Genomic DNA, 18,948 nt, shown 5'->3' with positions numbered 1-18,948 from the left:
TCTAACTGTGGGGAATCAATGTCAGGTTTAAAGATAAAAGAGCTAATGTGGCAGGCAGAATGGCTTGGACATAGGAAATGAAGTCAGAAGACATGGGTACTGTTCCTAGCTCTGGCACTGAGCCACTGTGTGACTTTGGCAAGTCACTTAATTTCTCTGTTCTTTCCCAATCTGTATACAAAAAAAGAATGAGATGGGGAAAAGTAATTAAACTTATCATTTTTATAAGGTGTTTTTATATTTATGGATGAAGAGTGCCAAGTTTTATTAATAATTGCAAAGTGTTATTTATTATTAGCAATAACATTTACGTCAATTTGTTTCCAGCACTGCTAATGTACCTCATAGCTGCAATCAAATATAATATAATCTTGTAGATGTCAGTGAAGCAGGAAAGAAATGTATCTGTTTCTTCCAAAAAAGAATGATGTCTCTGGATGCACGCTGTGCTACAGGTCCCTGTCTAGCTGGCAAAGCTCCAGCTGTGCCACAAAACAAAACGAAACAAACAAAAAACTTTTGGCTCAGTGGTATTAAGGGTGGGCTGGGCAGTGGAGTCAACAGCTTAATGAGAGGAAACAAATAACTAGGGAAATGGTGCGAGCCAGAGAAGAAAGTAATTAAATCTATCGTCATTTTAAAAAGGGGTTTCAGAAGAATACAAATGTTCCTGTCTATGTCATTCAATCTATTTCCTTTTCCATTCTGACCATATTAACCACAACAACTCTCAGTTAATTCTATTCCAGAGACACTGGCATCAATTTACTATACCAAATTTGCCTTTATAAACATAGCTTTGATACTAGGATTGAAAATAACCTCTTGGGTCACCTAAATCCAACTAACTCTTCTGATTGGGATCTTTCTATACCACTGGCTCATGTTATCTATGTTCTTTTTGAAGTCCCATAGAAAACTGGGCCAACATCTCTGTTGGTGTAACTCTACTGATGTCAGCGGAGTTATGCCAGCCAAAACTTTGGCCCTGTGTCTGTGGTAACCTTTAGGTCACTTCCTTGAAGTTTCAGTTCATTTCCCACAGTCTTAAGCTTACACTAAAGTTACATCACAGCTACTGAAGGCAGAGAAAAAAGAATAACTATTTACCGATTAGGGGTTTGAATACATAAATAATTTGTCTTTTTTAACATGTATCCTGTTAAAACAAAGATTTGCCCCTACTTCATTTTCTTGCATAATTTGGTAAGATATGAAAACTACTCATAACCCAGGAGACTTGTGATTTTCAGAAACCTAAATATCTCACCCACTCACTGAATGATTTAGTTTGTGAACTCAGTAGGTACTTCTAGGGAGGTAAATTCCTAGCATATGTGTGTATTGTTTTGAGACTTAAGCCAAACTTCTTGTCAGCATTCAAGAGGAAGCTAATGCCTCATTTCTCTCGTTAGGAGGCCACAAAACCAGACATCAGTGAACAAACTTTCTTTCCTATTGCATTAGTCCTCTGAAACACACAGCATTAGACCTAACATTTTAACAAGTATGTTATTATGTAGTCTGACACACAAAAGAAAAAAACAACAACAGGAAAAATGAATAACCACATTGATAAAGAACCCAAACAGTCCTTTGGGGTTTTTTAGACTCCCTTTTAAGTGGGGGAGGGGAAAAGGGTAGGCCACCTATCTTATTATTTAAATTTGTTTATAATATGCAAAGTAAATTTAATATTATAGGCACAATACAATAATAGGCTATTTTTTGCTAGGCAAGGATTTTCTATTGCTTTCTGTTGGGACAAATTCTACAATCTACTAGTCAGTCACTGGCTTCCCCTCTCCATATGGGCAATACCTCCGTTGAAGCTGATCTTGCTGGCATTAATTCATGTATGAATTTCATCAGAAATCCACCAGATCCTCAAACCATGTCATGTACAACCACTGCTCCAAATCCTCCCCATCTCTGCATGCGGAAGGGGCTTCTGCAGTCGTGGGGATGCATCTTTGTCACCAGTAGATTTGGGGGCCTTTGGCCCTACTTTCCTGTTCCTTTGCTCCTCTCTGCATTGTGGATGGGAGGGAAGCCTTTGGGCCTTATCTATGACTGGATTTGAAAATGATTTAATCCTAAACAAGTTCCCTTAAAATTCCATAATGCACACCAGTCTTTTAACAGGAAGGCTAGTTTTTGAAAGACCTGTTATTTTAGAAATGAGTTGGTGCCAAAATTCCCCACTGCCACATTAAAAAAAAAAAAAAAGTTTAAACAAACTATATGACAACTCTGTTAGCAATCAATATGGACAAACTCGAGATGTCTGGGGCCCTGTGATATCATGTATATTTGTCCTATTCATAGGTTTTCTGATCTAGTGGAGAATATATTTTTACAGATCAGCATAAACTAAAGCCATAGAATTGATCACACTGGCAACACTGAGTGGTTGGTTTTGGAATCCAGACTGAGAATTGGTTGGAAATTTTACAGGTGGCCCCTGTCTCAAATGTAGTCTGTACCAAACCCAGAGATGTAAACACCCCAGGTATTTGGGGAATTTGAAATTCAGATCTAGATCCAAATTTTGCAACTTAGGTTCACCTCTACTTTTTTAAGTGATTGGCTGTGTGACCTTTACTCCCATTCTCTCATTTGCCTTTATACACTGAGAACTTTCAGAAATTCCTTCCCTTGGCCTAGCAATAGTGAAAATACTGCTGTAGACCAACTGTAAGAATTGTTATCACCATGTCATCTAACCTGGCTCATGTCATCTGACCTTGACAAAAGCCAAACAGGCAGGCAGTATCAGAGCTTATTCTCTTAGGGCCGTATTTTCAAAGGTATTTTGGCATCTAGAGAAGCAGATAGGTACCTAGTGGGATTTTCAAAAGCAAAGAAGTTAGACACTTTTGAAAATCTCATTAGGCACCTATTGCATCTTTGGGCACCGATATGTGGGCACTTTGAAAATCTGGCCCTCGGTGCCTTGTTTAATCAAATAGGCATGCTGCCTCTGAAAATATTAAACTACTCCTGCCCCCCCGCCCCTCCCCCCCGGTGTGCAGAGTTTATGCTAGCTGCTCAGCAGAGTTGCTGACTCAGATGGCTGGGGTGAATTTGCAGTGGTCCTAGCACCATCAGCATCAGTATGGACAGCACTGGCCCTCCAGTGGGAATAGGTTCACATCAATTCACATTTACAATACTATTGTTATAAGGCAAAAGACTAGAAACTATTCTTTTTAAATGAAAGCTGAGATTGTCTTTTGCATTCTTAGGTCTGTCAAATTAAAGGGATTCTGTGACTGAAACTTTTTGGGACTACGAAGGCTGGCTCTGTTCAGAGGAAAGTGTGATCTGCCTATAATCGTTTATGGAATAACATGTCCATTGGGTAAATTTCAACCCAGTCCCAAGAATGGATAGTTAGTTAATTCTTGTCCTGAAGTTTGAAGATTTATATCCCTTGTCAATTCTCACCCTACCTAATTTGAGTGTAGATATTGTTGTTATTCACATAACTGTCTAATCATTTTAAAATCCGACTGAGCTCTTTGTTTCAATAATATCAAGTTGCAATGAGTTCCAGAGGTTAATTATTTTCTTTTATCAGTGAAAAAAACTGCCTTTTCATTTGATTAGATACTCTTGTGTTTGTGTTTTATAATAAGAGGTAAGAAGGGAGTGTCCAATTGCTCTTCTTTCTACCATTCATTATTTTATATACCTATATCATGTCAACGTATTCATCTCACTTTTGACAAAATAGTCTTATATTTATACTCTCTCCTCAAATAGAAGTCTTTCCATGTCTCTAATAATGTTCATTGCCCTATTCTGGAGCATTTCCATTTCTTCAATATCTTTTATGAGATCAGATAACCAGAACTGAGCACAGTATAAAAGATATGGGCATACCATTAATTTATAAATAATATTTTAATTGTTATTATCTATCACTCAAAAAATCTTACCCTAACTCTATGTTTTGAATGCTAGTACACAGATAGCAGATATTTGTGTTTAACTAACTAAAGGGTACTTTACATATTTTCCCTGAGTAGTTATGGCTAAATTACAGTAGTTCCAATTGTTTTTGTCAGCATGCATACCTTGTACTTGACACAGGCTTCAGTATGTATAATAATTATTTTCACAAATTGATGCTGGTAATAATTTTTTAAAAATCAGCGTATGTGTCCAAGACTTCTTTAAAATGGTCTGGTGTTCTATGTTAATGTTGTTATTTTAACAAAAGCTTTTCTGTGGCTTTTTTTAATTCTGAGAAACAATTTATTTCCTAAAACTTGTAAGTCATATAGATTTAAATATATAGCAAACAGGTATTTCTGTGAAAGTGCTCTATCTCTATGTAAACTGATCTAGGTATTTACAATATGCCAATCAACATAGTATCCAAGCATGAATCTGAGTCAGCTACTAAATACAAAGAGATATGGGGAATGAGATGGAGGTGTCTCAACTTAGGCTACCAAGTCTACATTTAGACATGTAAATAGCTTGAGTTTCAAAAGCACTGAGCACATAGTAGCTTTCATTGAATTCAATGGGAGTTGTTTGGTGCTGAGCACTTCTGAAAATTCACTTATCCAGGTACCTATATATGGACCCAGTAGCCTAAGTTCTGATTTTTTTGAAAATCCTGGTTCAAAGTCTTTATAAGAACCAATTGATGTCTGAAATCTCCATAATTAAGAGGAAAAATATTTTGTTTGAATCTAATTCAAGATGGCTAGAAAATCTGTTTTCAGTCTTTACAACAGCTTGCAGTTCATCTCTGTATGAAAATAATATCTCTCTCACATTGATATTAATTTCAAAATGCTCCTGAGCGCTGTTAAAACAGGCTGAGCAAAACTCTGCCAGATTTCCTTGCCAGAAGACCATAAAATACATTAGAGGATTTGAATTGCTTCACAATGCTGAACTATTGGTATGAGAGCATACTGTTTAAAAAAGATTTTATTTAATTTAAGGTGCTGAAGAACTGTTTAGCATGGAATAAGTCAAAGCAACAGAGAAAGGGAAGATTTAGAATGGACATGAGAAAAAAGCATGCCATCAATAAGATCGGAATGTGAAAAAAATCTTCCAAGGGAAGAAGATGGAATCCTAGTCACTGGAACTATTCAGATACAAGCATCACAAGGGGCATGGGAATGTTCTCAAGGGAACAAACTAGATTGGATCATCTCTTAGATCTTTTTGACTCTTAGTTCTATCAGACTACAATGATGCAGGTGCCAGTTTTTTTTTACCTGCACATCTCTATGCATTTACTTGCACTGGTACAGGAATCAGTTATATAATCACAAGTCACATATGCTCTGGACTTTCTCTCTAGAATGTCATCCCTCAGCCTCACTTGCCTGTTCAGCTATTGGCCCATCTTCTTTCTTCCCTTCATCTCTAAACTCTCTGAATGTGCCATTTGCTGCCTTTGCCTTGTGTGCCTCTCCTCCAACTTGCTCCTGGATTTTCTTGACAAGGTTTTTGATGACCTCTTCCTAGCCAAATCACATATCTTTAATTTCAACCTCCGCTTTGACCTCCCTGACATCCACAATATCTCCTCAACAGTCCATATAGAACACATCGACAAAGATCATCTCCCTTACTCATTGTTCTGATCATGTCATCTTCCCCTTGAATTCTCGCTGGAATTTCTCTTTGAATCCATCTCCTCCTCCTCAGCAACTCTTGTCCTTGTGCTGCAAGACTCTGCTTAGCCTATCTTCTTCTGAGCCCTTTTCACACTCTGCCGCCACCTCCTCACCTCATGATGCCACCCTTTGACAAACTGTTTGTCCTTTTCTCCTACAACAACTCTATGTTTTCTTCCATGCTACTTTTGATGCATGGAATGCCTCTCCTGAGTTGGTCTGCAGGGCCTGAGAATTAAAGGTCTGAGAATTAAAATCACTCTGGAAGAAGAATTTTTTCGTGATACTACAGGAATGTGTTGACTAATAATTGCAAGCATGGTAAGCAACTAGAGATTGCCCCTCAAGAGCTAGACATCTAATAATAATACATTTTAAAATGCTTTATTAAGATGTAACCAATGATAACCCTGATGACTTGCCATATAGTCTACCCATTGCCTATGCCATTTTTGTCTGCCTGGGTTTGGATTGTAATGTCTTCAAGGCAGCACCTATTCCATCTTCCATGTTTGTTCAGTACTTACCACACTATGGGTGCAACTGGAAACAAAGAAATAATTTAAAAAATAGAAAAATAAGGAGAAACGTAATATTCAGAAAATATCTGAAAAACAACAAGTCATAAGGAGTCAGATCCTCCGGGGCTATAATTTGGTATCACTCAGTGGAGCCAATTTACACCAACTGAAGATTTGGCACAAGAGCTTCAACCAAAAAGTCAAACATACTTGTTGGCATCAGGTTCACTCTCAGCAATATCTCAAGAACTATCCATGTTCAAATGTTCTCCTAAGCTACTTTGTCCTTGATTACCTCAGAATGTCAGAGACTCTTTTCTTTTTTGACCTATACAAGTAAATTTGACCCTCCCCTCACCAATGTGTCACTCTAGTGCCATGGTTCCCAAACTTATTCCGCCGCTTGTGCAGGGAAAGCCCCTGGCGGACCGGGCCAGTTTGTTTACCTGCCTGCGGGCCGAGGGACATACTGGCCGCTGCTTCCAGCAGCTCCCATTGGCCAGGAGCAGCAAACCGTGGCCACTGGGAGCCGTGATCAACCGAACCTGCGGACATGGCAAGTAAACAAACCGGCCCAGCCCGCCAAGGGCTTTCCCTGCACAGGTGGCGGAACAAGTTTGGGAACCACTGCTCTAGTAAGAAATTTCTAAGACTTTTAGAGATGTTACTCTCTTACCTCCTCCTTTGGAGCAAAGATTGACCAGACTGTGAACTGTGTCCATCAATTCCAGCTGTTGTTTCTGCAGGACACTGTTGTTGTTAGTTGCCTTGTTTAACTGCTTCTCTAGCTCCTGGATTATGTAACTTTGGCGTGAGACTAAGCCTTGAAGGTTCTCCTTTTCCTCCTTCAAAGTATCCAACTCTTCTTTATGCCTTTCTTCCATTTCTAATATTTTATGCTCAAGTAAACTTTAAAAAAAACAACAGACATTAATTAGTATTAATATACATTGGTACAGAAGCTGGTGCTGATTTTATCATTTGGTTGTATGCAGAGTTCAGCACATGAATTACTCATGTTTAAAAAAGGCAATAAACTCATGGCCATAACTTCACTTTAAAACGTTAGCCAAGGGGTTGGTATATTCCATCTAGCATCTAAACATGATTGACATCTAGGATCTCGCTTTCTAAACAGTGCAAAGCATGTTACAGGTGCAAAAGTACACGTGATTGCATTCCTAATTTGTACACCCACCTTAGGGAACTGCATGCACAAGAGGTCAGTTATGTACCTAGCTGGAAACTTGTACATGTAGTTATCCACTTTGGGCAGATAGTTAAGCATCCAAATAAGGCATGCAGTTCCAACTATATTTTTTGCATGTGCAAAAAAGTTGTAGAGTCAACTTTGGAGTTGGAGAGGGAGAAAAGATGAACAGGGCATGGAAGTTGTTGGTGGAGTTGTTGATGGGGCAATGTGATAAGAGATGGGCTCAGTGGGGTAGGCTGGAGCAGAATTGTGTAGAGCTGTGAGCACAAGAAGGTAAAAACTTGGGAACAATGGGGAACCAGCCAAGGGATATGGAGCCAATACTAAAAAAATCTAAACAATAGTCTAATGGATTCAAGAAAGCATCTTTGAAAGAATATAAGAGAAACACAGAACAATCCCCAGACTACTTGCATCTATTTTTATCATATGGTCTCATATGGAATCCTCCCATAAGCTTTGGCTTATTAGCAGTGCATTACATTTGCAGAGCAGGAGGCTCCTAAATTGCAATCTAAGGCCTTGATCCTACAAAGACTAATGCACACCTTGTTAGGACCAGTGCCTAAAACTGTAACTTTGTTCCCTTGTGCCATTGTCTTATGTTTTCCTCTCAAAGACTCCTGTGAACTCTTCTAATTGCTTCACATGAGACTTGATATGCTAAAATATTGAGAGAAACAAAGAAACATAGCCTGCAGTCTGTCTGATATGAAAGACACTGTCTCTTATAATAATTAAATGGAAAATTAGAGTTACAGCTGACAAATTTACACACCTTTGTAGTGAAGAAAATGATGCTGAAAATGTACTGAAAAAGAGATAGTTTAACTGGTTTGTGTCTAGGCATGCTAACAAGATATAGACATCTTATATAACCTTGGAATAATCAATCCAGTGCAAATAACTTCCAGATCATTAGAATGTAATGCATTATAGGACAACTTTAGTTAAAAATAACCCAATAATCAATTCAGTACTTTGTATAAACTTTTGTATAATTTTAATAAAATGTTGTCTCATGTCATAATCGTGATTCTCAACTTGTAGGGTCTTGGGAGATTTTAAGTGGCTTGTGAAGATGGGAAAGGAAAATTTGCACAGGTGAGCGGTACCCACTTCCATATCGCAAAGGAGTTTTTTTTCCCAAAAGGTAAATCAGGAAGTCGGATTCTTAATGTGGGATCCCTATTTTGTCAAAATCACTCATAAGGAACTTTTCTTGCACAACAAAAAAATGAAGATGATGACTCATACGGTAACTCAGAGGCCTTCTGAATTCTCATCGTTTATATCTCCTCAGCCAGGAAAATCTTGAGTACAACTGTAGAAAAATAACTGATTTGCTTTCATCAAATGTTATGGCTAATTTTAGAATAAATGTATGCAAACACTTTCCCCCTCCTTGTACTCCTTCCTCTTCCCCCCGCCCCATGTTCATTTTATAAAGATCAAAAGGAGTTGTGGATGCAACAGGAAGCTAGGATATATGTAACTACCATCCTATAATCTTGTCAGTGCCGATACTTCGGCATTATTGTAGGAGTTCAGCAAATCAAGGTTTTTATTAATATTAGATAAAGAAATGAAAACCTCCCAACTGCTGAACTTCTGATCAGTGATTCTACTGTATATGCCAAAGGAGGTGTTTCTCATATCATGAACCCAACCATTGATCTCAAACTTACCAATAGGCCACTTCTTATCCAAGTTAATCCTAGATTTTATTTATTTTCTCTTTCTCCGCACCTTGGTTTTTACTGCTGGGTAATAGATGAGTGGCAAAATGCCTATTTTATTTCAGGTCATTTAAGCTAACGGAGAAATGTAATAAAATCCTTATGGAGTTGTTTCTATTAAATATCATGGGGTCTTAATGTGAGTTGTCACAAATGATAACAGTGTAAAGATTAAACTCAGACCCTGGATTTGCTGTACACACTAGAGTAATATAAAGCTTAAAGCTAAAACAAAACAAATCCCTAAGTAAATCCAATAGCAAATCTCTTTTCCCCAGACATTATGAATTTTGCACTTAACAGGACACTCAAGGAAATATATTGTGCAAGCTTGTCCCATCCTTTTCTCTGAAAGCCAGGCAGAGCTACATAAGCAGAGTACCACTTTCTTGGCATCATCCTTGCCCCCAGCTGGAAGGGAGAAGTTGACTGATACTCAAGGCTCTTTAATCTCATTGATAAATATATAAAAAGATACAGTATATTGGAAGTTGAAGCTAGAAATATTCAAAATGAAAACAATGTGCACATTTTTAACTGTGAAGGTAGTAAACTATTTTAATACATTGCCAAAGGATGTGGTTAATTCTCCATCACTACAAGTTAAACAACACTGAATGTAGGTCTAAAAGATGGGTGCTCTAGCTCAGCTACAACTTATTCAGGAATCACTTGGTGATATTCTATGCCTCATGTTATGTACTGACTAGATGATTTTAAAGGTCTCTTCTAGCCAGGGCTCATCAAAAATTTTAAGACTGAACAGTTTTCTGTCAGAAAATGATGATGCAACAAAACTTAACATTTGGCAGGAACTTGTAAATTCCATCAAAATCTTCATGGGAAATTATCAAAATGGTTCATTGCAATATGGCCGAAATGTTTCATTTTGACTTTCTCATTTCAACTTTTATGGTATATTATGTTATAATTTGTAATAATGTAACTAGTTTGAAAACGAGAATCATGCACCCTGTCTGGAACACATGTCTGTTAGGGCCATGCTGTGCGGGACAGGGGAGTAGCTGGTAGCATTCTCAAGGTTGCTAGGTTGGAATTTTTCTGGGCGGCTGAAGGGTAAGGGAAGACTAGATGCTCTCTAAATTCCCATCAGGCCACCCAGGCAGTATAGGACAGAATTTAGTTCTAACCATACAACATTTTACATCTGTGTCTATGTCTTAATGTTTTCACAGAAAAGAAGGGTTGACTGCCACAACATGGATTGCTGCATTGTTTGTTTTACATCATACGTTTCTTAACATAACAGTAAATGAATCCATGGCGATGACAGTTCACTGTGTCTTATTTATAGTAACATTGCCCATGTCAGGCAAGGAAGAATAAGATGACAATGCATAGAGCTTCCCTGTTTGGAGTCTATGCAGAGAGGCAGCCTGCAGATGTTTTATTGCTTTAGCAATAACACATCTTTATATTTATGAGGATAGTGTCAACAACATGTGGTGCAAAGATGGGGTGACATAGTGCCTGGTTACTTTATGCTTTGCTATGTAGATGAAAATAGTATTATATACTGCAAAACTAGTAAATTGTTAAGGAATGTGTATGTAGTGACCTGTATCTCTACAATGTTTTTTTCCCTAGATATAAAGGCCTCAAAGATATGAAGGACAAGAATATGCTCTGAGGACAGGTGAACTCCCTGTGACACATTCACCAATGATATAAGCCCACAGAATTTGGTTCAGTTTTGTTAAGAACCAGGGAGAACCATCTCTCAAAACTGAGCAAAACTCAAAACTTTATTTAGACTGGAGGCTTCTGCACTGACTGGTCTGAAAGGACAGAATTACCTAAATAGCATGAGAAAGGTTGCTGTCATGACCTTTCACTCCAGTGGGGCCAGAGTTTCACCCATGATTTTACAGCAAGGAAGTTCTAGAAATTGCTCACAAAAATCCTGTTTGGGGTTTTTTTAGCCTGGTGTTGAGACCAAACAATTTCAAAGAAATTCAGATAAGTTTGAAGGTTTATCAGATCCAGCCTAACTCCACAAACCTTCAAAAGTTCATTCACCATTAACAGGTTACCCTCATGGAAGGTCTGTGAACAAAGAGTTTACCAAGTTTTCAATCATCGCTGTATTTTAAAGGGGCACTAACAAAAATATTGTGGTTAAAATGAAACCAATATCAATGATTTATTATTGGTTAAGTAAAGGCCTTGTGCTCTGCAAGACAAAAAGGGGATATATAGTCTTTGTTCTAATGGACTTTACCATCCAAATGATCTATAATTGTCTACTGCAGTAATTATGCGGTACTATTCCTTGATAATGCTTTCAATCAAAATGCCATAGCTGTGACTTGAATGACTCTCTGCTCCTTTTTTTGTGTGTGAGTAGACAGAGAATATGACTTCCCTGTACACTTTTAAACCCTGTCTACTCATTAGAATGGAATAGTCGGGAAGTACAGCTAGGGCACAACACTGATAAAAATAAACCACTGCTCACTGTAAGGTTACCCTGTGAGCAAGCTGATTTTTTTACATGTTGCAGCCTTCAGCTAGGAGCTCAAATAGGCTTTCTGGTATCAGAATAATAGTATAAAGAAAAGGATATTATTGTTATTGTAGGTTACATATTGGGCCTGACCATGTTGACAGGGACTCTTTAGAGTTGTTAGGTACAATGCAGAAAAAAGCCAACTTCAATTTGCCTTACATTTTAAGCATACTTCTGTATATTGTTTATTCTGTTGGTATTAGTGTAGCCAGTAATCTATTTTCTACCATACAAATGATGTGTTACATTTATCAGGATGTAAGCCAGCAGGATAGCTCAGCATGACTGCATCATGTATAACATTATTCATAAACCTTCCTGATAATTCTAGAGAGGTTAGCAGGCCAGTACCGAAGCCAACACACAGACTTCCAGTGAGGGCCAATGTCATTTTGAAAGGTGATGAAGTAGAACATGGAGACAGCACTCTTGAAACCCTCCTGGGAAGATGGAAAGCTTTATTTAAGCAAACTGCATTGCAAGGTACACAGTGTTTTTACTAATCCAATCCAGACCATAGTATCTTAAAGGGGATTTTTACTTATATTTTGAGATGCCTCAGTTTAGATGTGCTTGGGAAGAGGGTATGAATTAGGTCAGGGAGAGGGGAATCTCTTGCATCAAAAGTTATCTTAACCGCTTGCATTAAAAGTAATCTTTAAAAAGTCTGGACATTTTAACCATAGACAGTGTGATTTACTTTGCCTTTGATCTATTCAACAGGTAAAGACAAGTATTATCATTGTACTAAGAAAAGTCTGGCCAAATATATAATCACATCCATATACAGAGGAGAGAGAGAGAGAGAGAGAAATGGGATTTAAATCCTTATTCTCTGGCTGTATTCTTCTAGCTGTGAGAGGTTAGAGAGAAATTTCCCCTGTGGGACAGGTTATTCTATAGTTGTCCACTACAAGTTTTCTTGAAACTTCCTGTCTAGTATCAAGCACTGGACATTGCCAGTGAAGTAGATGGAGCACTGATCTGGTGTGGTATTACCTATATTCCCATATTTCTTTAAATCCAGTAAAATGCTGGGGCCTCATTCTCTACTTCATTTCATCTGTTGAAGTCAATGGAATTACAGTAAGGAATAGGAAATAAAGCTCGTATAATGGAGTAGAAAAATCAAGCTCTTCACTGAAACCAAAATGTGTGTCTAAAACTCCACCCAGTGGCACTGTGTTTCTCATTACTTCTGGCACACAAGAGTGGAGGTAGTGTCCAATAAAAGTATTCCTGGAGAAATTATCATAATCTTCCTTGTATATGGTCTGACTGTTCTTGTGCTGAATCTGCTAACACTTGTCTGCTTAAACATTTGTCTGCTTAAACAAACTTCACTTGGTTTACCTATTCCTGTGTAATGCCTAGATTGGCAAGTCTGCTATGTCTATACTCATTTCTCTGATTCTCCTTTTTCCTCCAGCAGTTGCATACTAAATGAGATAGCAATCAATTATGGGCATCGGTAACCCTGCATCCCCCTCAAAAAAGGTTTAAAGTGAAAGCACTGAAAGCAAGGAACGTTCTCAAAATGTAACACATTATTTTAAAATGTCTTGTGGAAGAATAAGTTGCACTGACGTAAACAATCATTTATATTTACAGTTATTGGGAAACCACAATATTAAGGACTTGTCTATACAATGAGTTAGTGCGTGGACACTGCTTTGCTATAGGTTCACACCCTAGCTTGCTGTGTACTAACTCACCATGTAGATGAGCCTTCAGTTATTACATTTCACAAGATCATCCAATATGTACTATAAGATTGTGGGACAAATTGCAGTGGGTGCTGTATATGTACATAGTAAGAGACTCTCCCTGTTCAAAAGAGCTTAGAATCTAAAAAGACAAGATAGATAAAGGAAGGAGAGGTTACTTTGTATAGTGACTGGAGTTCTTGGAGATATTTATCCCTATAGGTACTCCACTTCTATGGTTGCCAATTTTGGTTGGACGTATTTCTGGAGTTTTCATTACATGACATAATCTTTAATTGAACATTCATCTTTAATTCCTGGAGACTCCAGGGCAATCCTGGAAGGTTGGCAACCCTATCCACTTCAGACACGCATTCACTCTATGCACCTTTGATCAGAGATTTTTTGTTTCCGTGCCCATTTGGTTTGCTAATGTGCTATTATGGTATATGTGTATACCCAGGGTATACAGAGCAGCATGGATGAACTTTCCTCATTTCCTTATCTACTGCAGAGTCCCATGACCCACGACTCCGAGGCAGAGGGGAAGGAGGGCTAGCAGTGGAGCACACATAGGGACAAACATCTTGAAAAAATTCCAGTTACTGTACAGGGTAAGTAAACTCTTTGTAGCATTACCCAGGGTATAATCTGGACTGCTGAACAGCTGTTTCCCCTCAGTTCTCCAGCCTTTTACACTGCTTTGCTGTGAGAGCAACCACTCCTGATCTGCTCCGCAAACAGCCTCTAGCATGTAAATTACTCCCAGCTGAATTATATGAATGCTCTAGTCAGACACTGCTGAATTATATTGCAGAGTGACAACAGAAAATTCCAAGTCACAGACTCGTCAGCAGAAATGTAAATCTTGCAGTACACAGCTCTTTTCTTTTGGATAATACAAGCTCACAGAAAGTCTGTCATTTCATTAATAAAAGAAGATATGCACAAACCCTGATATCTCAAATGGAGGTTCCCAGACATTTGAATTCAAACACACTGGTTTAGATAAAACAATTAAACAAGTTTATTAACTAAAGAAAGATAGATTTTAAGTGATTACAGGTAATGAGGCATAAAAGTCCGAATTGGTGACAAAGAAAATAAAAGGTAAAACACAACTAACATGTAATTTAACAAGCTAAGTGAATTCAAAGTGAAATGTCTCTCTCACCACATGCTTTTGCAGTCTCGCTGGTTGGAATCCTTTCAACCAAGACTGTCTCTTTGCCTTTCATGTATTGTGGCTGTTGTGAGCAGAGAGAAAGGTAGGAGTATTTTGGGGCCTCTCTTCCCATTTCTCATAGTTCTCTTTTCCCTTTGAAGATCATCTTCAGCTGGGGTTCAGGAGACAGGTTGTCTGAGAGATGGGAAACTGCAGCTGTTTTCTTTGCCAATATGTAAATTTCTTGCTCACATCCTTCTTCCTGCCAAAGAATGGCCACTTAACCAAGGGATAGTCCATTTGATTTTGTTGACATCTGGCTGAGGTGTTGGCTAGCTTTTTGTCTCTAGGGAACTGGTCTGAAGCTGTTCTCCAGACTTGGAACATATCTTATACAGCAGAATTTTACAACTTTCTATACAATGTTACCACACATATTTTACCAGGACAATAATGTTCAGCAGATTCTGAGTTTTCAAATGCTACCTCACAAGGCATACTTTATACAAAAAGTATCATAGGCTTGTAAAAAGGGTGAACATAGGAGTAAAGACTGTCACACTCTCCTTTTTTATGCCCTTTTTTTATGCAAGGCCCCTATAGGTGCTCCACTTCAAGTGATTCATGAGCAGTACTCTCTGAAAGAGATGGGAGCTTTGAAGCCAGACCTAAGAGTGACAACAGAACTGCAGTATCGAAAGCAGCATCTGCCTTAGAAGCGTGCACTAAAACATAGTGTTTGGGAAGATGTGAACGGAAGCCCAAGTGGCACCTCTGCAAATGTCTGCAATTGGTATGTCTTTTAACAGTGCCATGAATGTAGACTGACATCTGGTAGAATAGGCTATTATTGTAGGAGGGTGCTGAACTTTAACAGTCTCATAGCAAGAGAAGATGCATCCCAAATCCCACTTTGATAGTCTTTGGATGAAAATTGTGGATCCTTTAGTTCTGTCCACAAAAGCAACAGTCTGAGAGACTTTCTAATTGGTTTGGTTCTGTCCAAATAGAAGGCTAATGCTCTTCTAACATCTCAGTTGTGGAGGTGGCTTCCTCCTTGTTTTGATGTGGGTTAGGGAAGAAAGATGACCTGACTGATATGGAATTCTGAGGATATTTTAGGTTAAAACTTGGGATGTGGCTAAAGGAAATCTTTCCACTTGTAGAAACCTGTAAAGGGGGGAATGTGCCACTAATGGCCCTGGTTCTTCAATTCATTGGGCAGAGGTTACAGGCACTAAAAAGGCCATCTTCATAAGCAAGTGTAGATAGGAGCACTTTTCTAGTGGCTCAAAGTTTGGTTTCATGAAACAATTGTGGACCAAATTTAAATCCCACATTGTGGTGGGCTTTCTGTTTTGTGGGAAAAGGTTAATCAACCCTTTAATGAACCTGGAAGTCTTGGAGTGGGCAAATGCTGAAAACTCCTCCACGGAGAATGGAAGACTATGATAACCACTAAATGAACCTTAATGGAATTTAGAGGAAATCTAGGCTTCTTCAAATTCAACAGGTAATCTACATTAGCTCAGAGGGAAGAACAGACAGGAAAGACTTGTTGTTGTTGTATACATCAATGCCAAAATCTCTTCCATTTTTGCAGATAAGTCTTCATGGTGGAGTCCTTTCTGCTGTTTAACAAAACCTGTGGCACTTCTGTGGAACAGAAAACTTCTGTCCCAGAGGACCATTAGGAAAAAAACCTCTGAGCTGCAGAATGTTCACATCAGGGTAGAGAACCCTACCTGAGTCCTGATTTAACAAGTAGGGAATAATTGGAAGTTGTAATGCTAGGTAAGAAGTGAGATGAATCAAGCCAAGGGTTGATTCAGAGCTGTTTGACAATACTGAGCCTGGGATCCCATGACAGCAATCTTGAACTCATGGCGTGAGTAGTGTTTACAACCAAAGAGATCTAGACATTTCATCTTTACCATGATGTTGCTTTAGAATGATGTTGCCTGCCACACTTGTTGATGGCATCAGCAACCAAAAAGTTTGAATTTTTATTTACACACCCTCCACCAGAGTAGTTAGCTGGAACATAAGAGCTTTTGGTTGTCTCTTTTACATGCTGGGAGTATGGTGGCTGGGGTTTGCCAGATAGCTTTGGCAGGTTCAAGCACGGCTTTGTTCATATATATGGCCACTCTTCTTGAACCTTCTCTAAAAGGATCTGAAGCGATTTGGTGATCCTTTTCATAAGCTCCTGAAATTGTATAAAAATCATCTGCACAACAACTGAGGGAAGGGGGCATCACAGTCTCATCTGGTAAGTATAAGGAGATATGAGTTTGTGGTGTTACTTCTTTATCAGCTCTCACCTCTTGTCCCTTGAAAGACTCATCTTGGTTTGAGATTGTTGATGAATAGGTCTAGCAGGAGACTGTTTCCTGTGGTGATCCCCATATGTAGTTGGGAGCTCTACAAAACTGTTGACAATAAGCACCCTATGGGCCCCAGTATGGCCACTGAGGGGTCCATAAGGAACGGGAGGGGCAACCAGTGTTGCTCATACCAGGACAGATAATCAAGATCATGAGTCTGTCTGGGTCTAGAAGTCTCTCAGAAAAAATGTCTGAAGAGATGGCTGTAGGCTGATAACAAGGTGATCCCTGTACTGAAATATGAGAGTCAAAGAGATGTCCTCAGCCTAGTCCCAGGGGGAAGCAGACAGTGGTGGCATTGATTGTCTGTCCCTTTTTGACAATACTGGTGAGAAAGAAAGTACCAGAGAATGGAATGGTTTAATGGCCTAGAACTTTCCGGTACCAATAGACTTTTTCTGGATCTACTCTTGAACGCTGAACAGATTTTGCACTTAGATGGGATGTGCATATCTCCCAAACAATGGATGCGACAAGAATAGGTTATCACAGACCAGGATAGGTTCCTGAGAAGGGAAGCAGCAGTTGAATCCAAAGGTCCCAGGCATATTCTGGGGAAACAACTCCTGAGAGGAGGACCTGTCACACAAATGGTAAGATGGGGATGGGAGGAGTAACAGGGTTGTCTAACTAAATAAAAACCCCTTGAAAAAATAAAATGAAGAATATTAAAAATAAAACTAGAACTATAGTAGACTAAAACCAAAACAAACAGTAGAAGTAAGCTATGCATGGAGAAATCTAGAAATGGGCACCATAATATACTCTGTTTCAGGCCAAGGTGGTCAAGAAAGAACTGAAGGAGGTTTGTTTGTGCTGATCTATGTTCCATTGCTAAGGGGAATGAGGGTACCAAGGGTATATGTGCAGAGCAAATGGGCACGGCCACTGAAAATTCCTGATCAAAGGTGTACGGGCCATATACGCACCTGAAATGGAGCACCCACTGGGACATTATTCGAAAAAGTAGTATTATACCCATTTTATTGATGGGGAATGGAGGCACAGAAAAATTAAGTGGGACTAGTCATGTACTGAAATAGAAACTTGTGCATAAGTGATTGCAGGATCGGGACCTAAATGACTTGTCCAGTGTCACACAAGTGACAGAACTAGAAATTAAACCCAGATCTCCTGAGTCCCAATCCAGGGCCTTAACTACATAGAGCCATGAGAATGATTAGAGGACTGGAAAACATGCTTTATAGTGATAGACTCAAGGAACTCAATCTGTTTAGGATAACAAAGAGAAGGTTAAAAGGTGACTTGATCAGAGTCTGTAAGTACCTACGTAAGGAACAGAAATTTAATAATGGACTCCTCACTCTAGCAGACTGGAAGTTGAAGCTAGACACATTCAGACTGGAAATAGGGTGCACATTTTTAACAGTGAAAGTAATTAACTATTGGAACAATTTAGTCAGTGTCACGGTGGACTCTCTGTCCCTGGCAATTTTTAAATCAAGATTGGATGTTTTTCTAAAAGATCTGCCATAGTTCAAACAGGAATTAATTCAGGGCAGTTCTATGGCTTCTGTTATACAGAAGGCCGGACTGAATGAGCACAGTGGCCCTTCTGGCTTTAGAATCTATGAACCACAACACCATCCTTCCTTTCAGCTACTAAAAGAGTCGGTGACAGAACCCAGAAGTCCTCACTCCAGGTCCCCGCTTTAATCACTAGACCACATTCCTTCCTATTTTTCTGTTTGCCCCATACAGCAATGTTTCTAAAGGGAGACAATACAATTTAAATGTTGCTTTTCAACACATTCTTTATTTCCATATACAAACTCAGACTATTTCATCATGTCACAGACCATTTCATCATGAATGTCAGTGTAGCCACCCAAAGGTCAAGTCAAGTCAAGTTTATTTACTGCCACACATGCCTTGCACCCTGACACATTGTTAAGATACATAAATAAAGAAAGAACATTAAATACACAAGACATCACATAAATGACTCTATCCCTTGCACATTCTAAATAAATACTTGCAGCTAAGCAGATAATGGCAATACAATTATTTGT

General features: G+C 38.8%; 1 protein-coding gene across 3 annotated transcripts in view; it reads right to left on the bottom strand.

Annotated features, from left to right (window-relative positions):
• The window catches only part of ANGPT1 (angiopoietin 1), a 217,010-nt gene that overhangs the window by 81,194 nt on the left and 116,868 nt on the right, over positions 1-18,948 (bottom strand). For all 3 annotated transcript variants that reach the window (XM_048841485.2, XM_048841482.2, XM_048841483.2), the window contains one exon: positions 6,852-7,084. In XM_048841485.2, the coding sequence (XP_048697442.1) occupies positions 6,852-7,084 (233 nt within the window). The remainder of the gene's footprint in view (positions 1-6,851; positions 7,085-18,948) is intronic.

This window comes from Caretta caretta, chromosome 2 (assembly GCF_965140235.1).
Source record: "Caretta caretta isolate rCarCar2 chromosome 2, rCarCar1.hap1, whole genome shotgun sequence".
Taxonomy (NCBI): domain Eukaryota; kingdom Metazoa; phylum Chordata; order Testudines; family Cheloniidae; genus Caretta; species Caretta caretta.
The sequence above is the reverse complement of the archived record's forward strand: the minus strand, read 5'-3'. Positions and strand labels throughout refer to the sequence as shown.